The 12,952-nt window shown below is 40.7% G+C and overlaps 1 protein-coding gene across 1 annotated transcript in view; it reads right to left on the reverse strand.

Moving 5' to 3' along the window:
- Positions 1-9,746: 9,746 nt before the first annotated feature.
- Positions 9,747-12,952, reverse strand: part of KIF5C (kinesin family member 5C) — a 56,963-nt gene continuing 53,757 nt past the window's right edge. The window contains exons 25-26 of the mRNA XM_018566781.1: positions 12,676-12,798; positions 9,747-10,139 (exon numbers count right to left, since the gene is read on the reverse strand). Of these exons, the coding sequence (XP_018422283.1) occupies positions 12,683-12,798 (116 nt within the window). The 3' untranslated portion in view covers positions 9,747-10,139; positions 12,676-12,682. The remainder of the gene's footprint in view (positions 10,140-12,675; positions 12,799-12,952) is intronic.

Here is a 12,952-nt window from a genome sequence, read left to right on the forward strand (position 1 = left end):
CCATATGACATCACTTGCTCCCCCCCCCCCCCATTTGCCTATGTGCAGCTGTGGGGGGTAATGGCAGACACCCATTTGGTGGCAGTGGAAGGACCTTCCTTTCATGTTGAGGAGCTCATTGCCCTAGTCCCTATGTCTCACTGGATTTCAGAGCTCCCGGGACCCCTCTGGAAGTTATGTGATACCATGCCCCAGCACCTCGTGGTGCCTGCTCTCCATGAATGCTGTCGCTCCAGCGCCTTAGAAGTAGACACAGGTTCACTTTTACATTCCAGCCGAGCAGGTTAAGTAAGAGGGAACCTTTCCTACAACAGGGAGAGTTCACAATGAAACAAAGTTACATGTTACCTGTTTCCAGTGAACCAGAAAAAGGAAAATTAAGTAGGACTCGCAGCCATCAATCAAACATGACATTTCAGTGGTGATAGAGAAAGTGCTCAGTCGAGGTGAAAGCATCCTCACTAGACTGGAAAGAGGACGGCTTGAAAGTCATTTTCAATAGGAAATAGAAGGATCCTTCTGAAAGGGAAACAAATGGTTTTAGGTTTGTCGGGTTTTTTTGTATATAGCTGTGTGTGTGTCTTTCTCTCGCTGTGCAACACGGCATAGCAACCTTACAAGTTTGAGTGACTGTTGTGAAGTCTCATTCCAGACCTGCAAACAATCTTCATTCATAGCAGCCTAAGGGTCCCCACACACCTTGCGATAATCATATGATAATCGGGGGAAATCCCGCAATCGTACGATTATCGTAAGGTGTGTGGAAGCCATGCGACCTCTACTACTGTAAGGTCGCACGACTTTAAACTTACGAACATGTTCGAAAACCCGCCGAGCATCGTACGATGTTCGGCGGGTGTGTAGCATGTTCGCAAGATAAAAGCCGGACGGGCCGGTGTGCGCAAGCGCACACTGCCGGTTCGGCTTTGCGGTCATCGGAAGCCCGCCCCACAGGGGGGCGCGGCTGGCGATCATTACAAGTACGATCTGCCTGTCCAAGATAGGCAGATCGTACGTTTTTTTTAAGTACCTTACGACCATCGCAAGACAAAAGTCTTGCGATGGTTGTAAGGTGAGTGCCCAGCCTTAAGCTGGCCATACACCAGTAGAATTTAGTTTGAAATTCAGAAAAAACAATCGTCAGAGCACTTGATCTTGCCATACGTGAGTCATCCAATTTCATTTGAAATTCCTTACAATGTCACCCACACTAACTTACTTCGATCTCAGATTTGTTAAACAGGTTTATTTTGTGCCTGTACATGCGCATTACAAGATGTACAATTAATCCCGAATAAAAATCCCATTCACTGTAAGAATTTTGTTCGTTCAGATAAGAGGTGAAAAAAAATTCCATCCTGAGCCTTTGATTTTTCTCTTCTACCCAGTCAGAAACAATTATTGATTTGGCCCCAGTCATCATTAGAAATTATGAATAACAAACAATCAGCAAAATAATTTTACTGGTTTACTGGTGTATGGCCAGCTTTAAAAGTGAAATAGTTAAAGGGTTAAAAAAATATATATATATATATATTTATTACATACATACATACATACCTCTATCTATCAATATATCTGTCTGTTCGATTGTTTTTGTTTTTTTTGATAAGACCAAAATAAAAGAAAATAGGTACAAAACTATATATTGCAAAAGTCCATAACCCTCGAAAAAGTATTGAATGCATTTGTAATAGTCCTAAACTGGCCATACACCTATAGATTTTAGATCTGAACTTTTCGTTGCTGCAACCCTCATTCGATTCGATCTCAAATAGCCCATCATGCACAGAGCAATGTCGATTTCAATAATAGTTCATTAGCAATACTAACTCCCCGAATGGACTTTCGTTTACGCACGTGCAGTGTTCTTGTTGCAATTTTTTCCGTACGATCCATCGATTTTCATTCGATTCAAAAAAAGTTTTCCAGCCTGACCGATCAAGAAAACTCGGCCAGGAGTACAGTTTTTTTTTAAAATAGTTGGGATCCCATCAACTGATCGATTATCGTTCGAAAGACCATTCGTGGACGATTTCCAAAAGAAAATGGATATGTGTATAGGCAATAGACATGTGCGATTCGTTTTCGTTCGAATCGCAATTCGGATGAAATTTCAGAAATTTGTGGATTCAGAGCATCGGAATTTCCGAAATATACCATGTCCGAATTCATCCAAAAGCATCCGAAATTTCGGATTCAGTACGAATTTCGTCCTAACGGAAACTAAATTAGAAATTTACGATAATTACTTCAAAAAGAGGATTTCATGGCATGTGAAGATAAAAACAAAAAATGACTTCATGTTCCTGTGCATGCACCGTCAATGTTTAAACGGATAAAAAAAATTAAGAAAAGGATTTTAATGTCCCTTTAATAGTGAACCAGAGCACAGCAACCAGAAATGTCAACTGTGCCAATTCTGCTACGTACGTGCGTACGAACATTCGTCCGTTCGCGCAAAACCCCAAATTTCGGAAATTCTTCCGAATTACGAACCCGATCCGAAATCCAAAACGAAACATACAGTACCCGATTTCGGAAATACAAAACAATTTTTTTGCGGCTGCACATGTCTAATAGGCAACTTTAGAAGCAATCATAACTTCAAATGTGACCATCAAATAAAAGACCACAATCGAACATCTATAGGGATTTTTACAATGAGAGGGATCGGTAGGAGAATTGCTACGCAGCACTACTGGCCAGAAAGCAGATCGTTTGTGTATATGCATAAAAACGGAGCAAATATGGTTTTCCCATTAACAAAGTAAAACAAATTTTAAATTTAAGGATCACATTTAGATGCATGTTTAAGAAAATGTTAACGAGTATAGATCCCATTTACAGCCAAACATTACAAAGAAAAAAAAAAATGGTGTCAGCAGTTAAATCTTTAAAATGCATTCAAGGACCTGTGTGTGTTGTAAAGTAGCACCGCCCCACGGTCCTGTGATGAACTACTTTCATTACAAATTCCTAAACTAAATGAGATTGTAGTCCGTCACTGGAGCGAGCTTGGAGTGGTGGCTACTTTACAACGCACACAGGGACCACCGAACCACCCGCCTCCAGGAGGAAGGAACAGTGCCAACATGAATAATGAGATGATTTGAGGGTCTACTAGGGTGTTTCATTTTTCCAAAGATGTGATTTTCATATGACTTTGCTTACGCCCTGAGTCTCAGTGATGTAAAAGATAAATATGCCAAATTTCAAGAAGATTGGATAATATTTAGGGGTTGCACACATTGATCACTTTTATCACAAACTAGTGACATTTCTACTTCAGTTTCAGGATACCAGGGGCACTGCATCAAGCAAGGTGGATGGCAAAGGCAATATATGCACTTAAAATTGTCCTCTTCACTAAACAGTTGAATATTCCTCAACGACAATTGGAAGTAATGAAACGGGTTGCACATTTTGTCAGCCTCATATATGTTCGCTTTTAGCATAAGGCAATTGTAAGTCCATGGGCTCCAAAGAATGATTTGGATATGCTACAGCTTCTGAGCACATACCCAGATGCAGACGTCAAAAAATGTGCTCTCACAGTTGCTAAGAGACACATTTGGTATGTCAGAAACAAACGTAGGATTGGCTTTTTTGGACGAACGTATTACTCAGGCTGTTAAGGAAAATATGACTAAAAATTTAGAAACCAAACCTGCAAAGAAAAAGGAAGTGAAACGATGAGGGTAAAAACATGGTTTTTGAAGGAAAAGACCTGAGCCATTTCGTTACTAATAAAACAAAGACGTTCTTTGAATTGTTTGGGATCCACAACGTGACAGAATACTGCAGTGATTCTCTAAGAAGCCATGTGAACGCTCTTAAGGTTGTCAATGATACCGTAGAAAGAGGAATTGCTCTGATAAAAAAATATAACGAATCGGTCAGGGATGAACAACAAAAACAATTCTTGTTGAGGGTAGTCGAGCATCACAGAAAAGTCGTCACCAAGCGAACAAAACAAGGGATTGCATCGTTCAAAGTTGATTAATATAACACATGTTTTGCCTATCATATTACCTATTAATCTTAGTGTATAGTTTTAATAGTATTTTAAGTTTGTGATTTCTAGTTTTCCCAATAAAAGTAATTAACATTGAAAAATCATATTTTTTGACTACTTTTACAATCTTCTTGAAATTTAGCATATATATCTTTTACATCACTGAGACTCGGGGCGTAAGCAAAGTCTGCAAACATTTTACAGTTTATTTTTTGCCTTAGAAAATGAAACACCTTAGGGTCTAGAGCTGAGTGATACACAAATACATTGTTGTTAATAGTTAAGGTATTTGAATGTATTGTTAAGATTTACCGCCTGAGTTTAGGATCACTAACACAAAAAGCAGCTGTAGCTGCATTACTTACCTCCCCTCTGGGACTGTCTCCAGAGTAATCCCTTTCTGTCACTAGATGCCCTCAGTCTTTCAGGTTCAATGATAGCTCTCAATGCAAATAAAAACACACTTGCAACATATTTTTTCCCCATGGGGTCCTATTCAAAATAAATGGTAATACACCACAATTCACATATATAAAAACGGAAGGGAACACATTTTTGAAAACGTGGTCTAAAAGATGGCCATTTGTTTTCTGATACGATGATAGTTTTAGGATAGGATAGCTTAAAACAGTAAGCAATAAGTAATTTTGCCCAATAGATAGTGCTGCTCTTTTTGGGGTGAAAGACAATCAGTGTCACTCAAACCACTTCCTGTGAGCCCAGGGAGCCAAGGACCCACCCCCTGGGGAGAGCATCATTAGGCTGCCCTAGACTCACAGGAGAAAGATGCAAAGAGCAACATCACATTACATTAAAGCCCGTGACACACTGCATGCGAAGCTGTGCAGAGCGAAGCAAAGCTGTCAGGCACGGAGCTGCGCATGCAGTGTGTGAGTGGAGTGCAGCCAGATAATCGACTGCATCTTCAGCCAATCGGCTCGCAAGTAACAACCGGATGGCGTTCGCATCGTGACACACGGGTTTATACGCGCGAGCCGATTGGCTGAAGATTACATTTTTCATCTTGGCACGCTCAGCTCTCGCAAGCCGACGTGACGGGGAGAAAGTTACATGACACACTGCACGCGAATGCCGCATACCGCTGCTTCGCGTGCATTGTGTCACAGTCTTAAGGCATTCAAGACCCGCTTGCTGCTGAAGTATGGAAAGGATAAAAGGGGACCTGTGAGACCAAAGACCCATGGAACAAAAGGCATGTCTGCACATTTTTTTTAAATAACACATGAATGTTCCAAGGGGGAGCTTGAGCTTGGCCTTTAAAAGGGTTAGTCCAGTTAAAACTATTTTAGTTACAGTTGTACCACACTGGTCCCCAACTGGGTTCTCATATTAAGGGCTCCAGTGAGAATGTTTCACCTGCAATCCCAAGAGAAACATCATCCTAATACACCGCAGGTGGGCAGGGGTGTTAACACAAGTTCAGAACCTTCACTCCAAGAGAAACTAAATAGGTAATTCTGCCTCATCTGTGTACCTGTAGGCTATTTGCAGCTGATCTTTCCCCATCACTGGCTTACAAAGGTTTGTCCCACACGGTCTCTCGGTGGAGTTAACCATGTCGGCAAAGGAGCAAAGCTGTCCCCTGATGGCTGGTGGGGCAATATTTAAGAAGCAGCAGGTGAGGTGGAGGAAACACAGATCTACAGAATGAATAAAGCAGAAGCAGGGACATGCTTGCATGGTAGTTCCTCAGGTACAGATTCCTCTGCAGAAAGAATAGTGAGCAGCTCAGTAGAGACATCACCAAATCTTACTGCAAATCTCCAGAGACTGACAGTCAGAGGCAGCAGGGCCTTATATCTTGCACTGCAGATATACAGCTATGGGGCTTAAGGGACAGGTGTGCCTAGACATAGAAAGTGCAATGCTGTTTGTTAGGGGAATTCAAGGCAAATTTAAGATTTTGCAGGGTATGGGTTAGGCACAATCATGTGTAGATGTTCCCTAGAAGATACAAGTCTTCACTTTGACTTCAGATCCACTTTAAATCAACTTTTAAATCTTCCACAGGGTAATTGACTGATGTCTTCCATTAAGCTTACATTTATAAATCTTTTGCCTGAATTTCCTTTTTTTAAATTGCCATGGATGACCAGAACACTATAAATTTACTCAGGAAGAAAGAATTTCACCCAAATCAATTACTCAAACCAGGATGTAAACTGTAACTCAATTTTATTTTTGTAGTTTGACATTTTTCAGATAAAATACCATGCAATCTGCCAGTGTATCATACATCTGTCATAGTTCGAGCTGGAGACCGCGTCCTGGGGGATTCCGGAAAGACTCTTCACCGTCAGAACACTTTGAAGTATGTTACAGATCAGTCCATTGGCAGAAGCAAAAGAAAAGTCTCTTATGGGTAGGTCTGTTTTTTTATTTTTATTAATCTTTCATATCAGAAGAAAAAAAACATTTGACTTTGACTTCTTTTATTTCTCCTAAAATGAATGCTACGATACAGATACACGTTACGCACGCCACAATGCGACATATACAGCTCTACAAAAGCTTTTTTTTTCTATTCTCCAACGGTGAGCATGGAAACATTTGTGGAAGAACAAAAAACACATTGAGTGACACAAAACATGTTTAAGAATATATTAACAAAAAATGTTTTGTATAAAACAGCAAAACCAAAATAAATAAATAAATAAATTAGAAAAAAAGAAATAAGGAAAAAGTACTCAGTAGTGGGAGGAAACCTGCAGCAAAAACCTTTGTCGCACCAGTTAAACCATTGCCGCTTTAATGGATTAAGAAGACCCAAAGGAAAGCGGATTCTAGTGGGGCTTAAAAATATTTGTGGGACAAAACAAATTTTGACCTTTATTATCCAACATTAAAAAATGTAATTAAAGTGGATCTAAAAATAGGTTATCTTTGCAATAGTAAAACATGCATAGAAAGATTTTAATGAACTTATCACTGTTATTCAGCAACTGAAGATCAGTTTGAGCCCAATGAGCTACTGCCTATTGTGAAGGGGAGGATGCCAGGAAGGTGCTGTGCAAGCAGAGCCACTCAGTTTCAATATGTAAAACATTTACTAAACAGGAAGCACCAAGCACTTGCGCAGTTATCTTTGAACTTGCATCACCAGAGGGCCAAGTAATGGACCAGATAAAACCAGGAAACTCCTCTAATGCCCCCTCTGTGTGGAAGCCACACAACTAAGCAGAATCCTTTGCTGGACACAAATCCTGACCCATTCATTTGTTACATAGGTTTCCATTTCATGGGTCTCGTGATAGATCTCTAGAGTCTAGATCCACTTTAATGAGTGCTACATTAGGTCGCGGAGGATTAAAGTATAGTGTGCAGGCGACACTATACCAATTATGGATAGGATATTATGGACTGATGTCTTTAGTCACACTGTTCTCAGACTCAAAGAGAAAAGTCTGCTTCTAAAAACGGTTCTTTCTCCTTCCTAAATAACCAGAGAGCGGGATAAAATGTCCAGTCATGACCTCACAATACATGCAAGTTGGGCCTGAAGCAAGAATCACTATGACTTCAGCATCCATCTTCAAAGAGTACACCGTTCAGGAGTGTGGTGGGATATTCCCTGGACCTATTATTAAAACGGCTCTGGTTTAAGCCTACAAACACCAAAACTGTGTAGAGGTGGTCATAGTGGATATCAATATGGAAAGAGGAATAACACTCAAGCAGGACAATAGTTTATATATAGAAGTTGTCTTCGGGAACAGTCATCTCCCAAATTGTCCTCCATAGCAACCATACTGCACTAGGTCGTGACGCAAGAATCTGATAAGTGGTTAGTGGCAACAAATACAGATTTTCCCCCAGATACGTTCACATTCTCAGCGTAAGCTTGCTGCTCTCTTGCCTCTGACCGGTTTTATTTTGTGCCTGAAAAGCTGACTGGTTGATCAGTTACTGACAACAAAATAGCCTCATCAAATTCCATCTGTCCAGCAAGACACACTAGGCTGGGAAATTAAAGGAGATTGTTCAATGGGTATCTAGTAAAAATAGGTTGTGTCTCCACAGCAACCAGACTGTGGATAACATTTTTCCAGGGGCAGATAGAAAATAAAAGTAAACATGTGACTGGCAATTATGGAGAACACTGTTTTCTTGTGACTCCTAAAAAAGGCACATAGAAATAATAATGTTAGGAGCAACTTTTTGAGGATGCATTTTGGAGGATTCCCCATTTGTGACATGGCCCTTAAAGTGCAACAGCATCTGGCTGCTATGGATGACATCTTCTCCAAGAGACCCAGCGACTAGGCCAAAGTCTTAATGGCTATTTTGGGTTTAGCAGGCCATGGTTTAGTCTCTCATTGTGTCTTCACTACTGTCCCCGGCAAGGAGACTTTGGCTGTAACTGGTGAGGGTTCTCCACATATTCCTATTAAGTATCTACTAGAGGGTATTTACTGTCCATAGGCATTCACCAAAGCCCTAGAACTACTAACCACTCACTGGACAAGTTTAAATGGTCTGAATAGATTAACCAATGGGTAGTTTGAGGGTCTTCCTGATTAAATATGAGTATTGTTCAGATAGGCCCTAACACTATACAACTGTTGGTTAATTTTGTGGGATCCGATTGTGTGTCCATGTCAGGAGGTGAAGGACTAACATCCCTTCCAAGACCATGGACAGGAGTGAAGACCTTGCAGGACCATCAAAGTCCATTGCATACAAAAAGAAGTCCATTTAATTTTTCATTGATCTGACACTATGGCTCCACTGCACATATCCTAAAAATATGACTCACTGCATCGCTTCCTTTGGTACCCACTGCAGAACGTGGGCAACTGGATCTAGCAACAATTTACTTGCGTACAAGTCTATTGTAGAATAAATAGACACAGAAAGACTTACAAATGAAAATCACAGATGAAAAAGAAAAAGTACGAAAAATAAAAAATGGTCACACAAGAATACATGGAGGATATTGTATACACAGAAATGTACATTACAGGCCTGTCAGCTGATTCGTTCTCTACTCTTCATAAATAGTTTAATTCTCTAGCAATGAAACAAAAAAAAAAGAAAAAAAAAAAAAAAAAAAAAAAGGAAAAAAAAAAGGAAAAAAATCAGTCTTTTAAGATTTGGTAAATAAAGAAATAAATTTTCTGTTTTGAGGACTGCCCACTGGCAGTTATCCTTGAGGAAAACCGGTTTAAAACTGGCACATAAGGGTTAGAAGAAGGCATAAAATTCATCTTGGTAAAATGTAATGGAGCTGAGCTTATCACGATGGCGGCCATTTTGGCTGCGATAGGAAAGGCCTGTTGAATACATTCAATTCTCTTTGCAATGTGCTTGAATAAAATGAGTCCGCTGTAAGTGCGTTTCATATGGGAATCCGTTCTAGAGTGTTAACGTTTTGAGGCAACAAGCCCAAAATGTCCAATTGTAGTCTCATTACTTTATGTATCTGTACCGCCATCTTCCTACTTTCAGAGTACAGTGTACGACCCAACTGCCTTATCGCTTTGCTGACGGACAGCAATTGACTTGAACAGACTGCAAAATGTAGCTGTTGAAAAGGTCAGCAACAGTGAAATTGGCTAGGAGGCGGACATGTTGGACAGGCTGTAGTCATGCTGAGCGCTTTATATTAAAGGCTTATCTACCGTACACCCAAATTTTTACATTTGGGTGAAATACTAATCCAATTGTTGATGGTACAATGACATTTCTATTCTGTACTACAGAGCAGCAGCTAGGATGAGAGTGGTGTACTATGTAATAAAGCAATGGACTGAGGCCTAGCCAGTGACTCTCCTGGGGAGTTCAGAAATACAAACCCCAGGTGGCAATCAGTGGATCGGGATGACAATACCAAGACGGAGGTGCAGTTGTTTGCCCAATATCGCAGCGGAAGTTAGATTCCCATAATGGATGTTCCATACAACACAGGCTGAGATAAGCATGACTCTGTACAATTTTTCTCTGTTACGGTTCTGTACATTGATGGTTTCGATGAAGCTGAAATAAGGCGAGTTGGGGCTGGTTTTATGATTGTAGAGAGCTCAGAAAAGGTGCAACGACATGTGTACGACTGGCGAGCGTGAGGTTGGTGGCGCCACATGCTTAGCAATGGGCTTCTAATCTGTAGGGGACAACAACAACAAAAAAAAAAAAGGCTTGTCAGTCAGTCAGTCATACATCCACTAGGATTACACCAGAGCTTTCCAAAGTTATCCCCCTTTCAGTCAAGATTCCGTCTTACATGCTTAAATAACCCACAAATTGTATACTCCATCGTTCATAAATCAGCACATAGCGAACACTGGACAGTCGAGGGGGCGTACGTACACCAAATCATATAAGCTTTAACATGCTCATGGAGTAAATCTTTTCTTATTACACCAGTAAGACCCCGTACACACAGAGCGGTTTGTCGCATTTTTCCGCACGATTTGTAGCTTGACCAATGCATTGCAATGGAGCTGTTCACATCTCACAGCTCAATGTCGCCTGTAGCGCATCGCTCATGCTTGTCGCTCGTACATGAACCTTTTTTCTGCGGATGTCGCGGGATTCGGCCCCAATAGACTCAATGGTGTGGCGCATTACCAGCGATATTGCACATCAAGACTTCTGTTGATTGTTTACAGCCCAATGTAGCAGCGACGAAGTCCCTCCCAAAAGTCACACCACGTAGCGCGATAAAATGTACACGGTCGCTCAATATCGCGCATTGTAGCTCAATGCCGCTCAGCGCGGAAAAACGCGCGATTCACCATGTCGCTCAGTGTGAATGGGGTCTAAGGCTCAACCTGTGATTATAGTAAGCAGATTTCTAACTGAGAAACAAAAACCGAAAAAGGGCACCTCTAGTGTAAAAATAATAAAACACGCAGCTTTAGGCTGTACTTTCTGGGGCACGCCCCCTTCATCAGAACCTAAAGCTGCGTGTTTTATTATTAAATTACGTTTTTACACTATGGAGGCGCCCTTTTACGTTTTTTTTTTTTGCCGGTGTTGTTTTTGAGATTTCTAACTGGGTAGATGCAAAACAGCTGCTTTATCTCCTATTAGTGTCCAGTGTTGCAAATTACTGTCTCATTACCCTAAATTGCTGCAGTGAGGCTGCACACAAGTACCAATGTACCACCAAACAGTGCTTGAAGAACAATTGCAGGCATCCCCAGCCATTATCTGAAGGAACCTTGCCCCTGGGAACTGCACGACTATAGAGATGCTGGAGGATCAAATCTTTTCTTATTACACCAATGGGACTCAACTTGTGATTATGGGATGCAGACTCTTAACTTCAGGGCTTCAATTGTTATAGTTGTAACATGAAATAAAATCAGTACTTGCATTTAGCTGTTCTTTAAAAGAAAAAAAAGAAAAAGAAGATCAAAAACCCCTTCCAGCATTGATATAAAATGACATTTAAACTACTGCATTTTGCAGAGGTTTCTTGTATATATGATATACTGGATAGCCCACGATACCATCCTCAACAAAGAGAGAGCTGCAGAAAGCTTAAAACCAAATCTAGTTATTAGTTACAAAATACAACCGCACATCAGGGTTTTAATTAAGATATTACAGCTCTGTTCTCTCATTACGATTCATTTCCACTTACAGTTTAATGTAAAGCCAAGAAAAATACATAGGCTTCCACAGGTGACCAAGCTCCTGCTGAAAATGCTGGATATAATGCTCCAGGATAGTTACCTGGAGCAAGCACTCAGATCAGGAATGTCAGAACGCCTCATATCCATACTGGTTTCAAAATCAGTGATTCCCAGGAATATGGCCACTGGTTCCACATGACAGCCAAGGAAATAGAATGTTCAGAAAAGGAAGACCAAAATGGTAGCCACCAGATTTGTGATTTTGGGAAAATTTACCCACTTGGGGTTTGTTTTAAAAAAAAATAATTTCCATTATTTAATTTAGGGGGTCTATTGATCATTTTTATCACAGGCGGCTCTCCAAAAAATGTGTTCGTTCCACGGGCACCCTCTTTTGTGGCCCCAGGGCCCCCAAATTGACCCCTGGACGGAGTGGTGACGTCGGGATATCGATCCCTGTCTACACTTGATCTGGGGAATTTTATCCGCATCCGGGAATCCCATTGGGTGGTAAGTGAGAGGTGATTGGGCTATGGGGGTGATCTTGGTGATGGGTGTCCCTCTGTCCGGCGGAGCCGCCAGAAGCACAGTTTTCTTCGGTGTTTAGACTTCAGAATGGATTTATATATTGCGTGATCTAGATAAACTAATTCAAAATTCAAAATCTCCTATTAGACAGATCCATGCTCCCCTGAGGAAGCAATATGCGAAACGCGTAGGGATTGGATACATGGATCTCCCAAATGAATGCGCATGAACAAAATGAATTGGAACTAGGATGCAATGGTTTTAATGTACTTAAGATGATAATGAACTAAGATTCTATTTCATGAAATGTACACATATGTTTTATTATATGTCAAATAAATATTTTTTTTATATCAAAGAAATCAAGTGTTGGTGTTATACCTCTCAAAAAAACCCACTTTTCTGTGTGTTGATCATTTTTATCACACATGATTTACAAAACTTTCATTTTACATTTACCGGTCATTTAAAGCTCTTATTGTGAATTTGATGAGTCATGATTCCCAAAGCCAGTTTACATCGACTCACCTGTCAATTATTTTGTGTGGTTGTAATAAGATGAAGAATGTACGGCTCCACTTCCACCCCTGACAGGGTGCATGGCGGTCAATGAGGCTGCAGGATGGAAATGCCCCGGGCGAATCGGCTTAGCTATATAAAAAAATAAAAACCATAGATCACAAATCAGCAACCCTTGCAGTCGGTCAAACCAGGAATGCAGCACGCCTATTTCTTATACCAATATGTCAGTATTAGGTGTCACACAGAACAGGAGAATGTCGCTCCATCCCACCCTGTTGCCATG

Source organism: Nanorana parkeri, unplaced genomic scaffold (assembly GCF_000935625.1).
Source record: "Nanorana parkeri isolate BGI_ZX_2015 unplaced genomic scaffold, ASM93562v1 scaffold974, whole genome shotgun sequence".
Lineage (NCBI taxonomy): Eukaryota > Metazoa > Chordata > Amphibia > Anura > Dicroglossidae > Nanorana > Nanorana parkeri.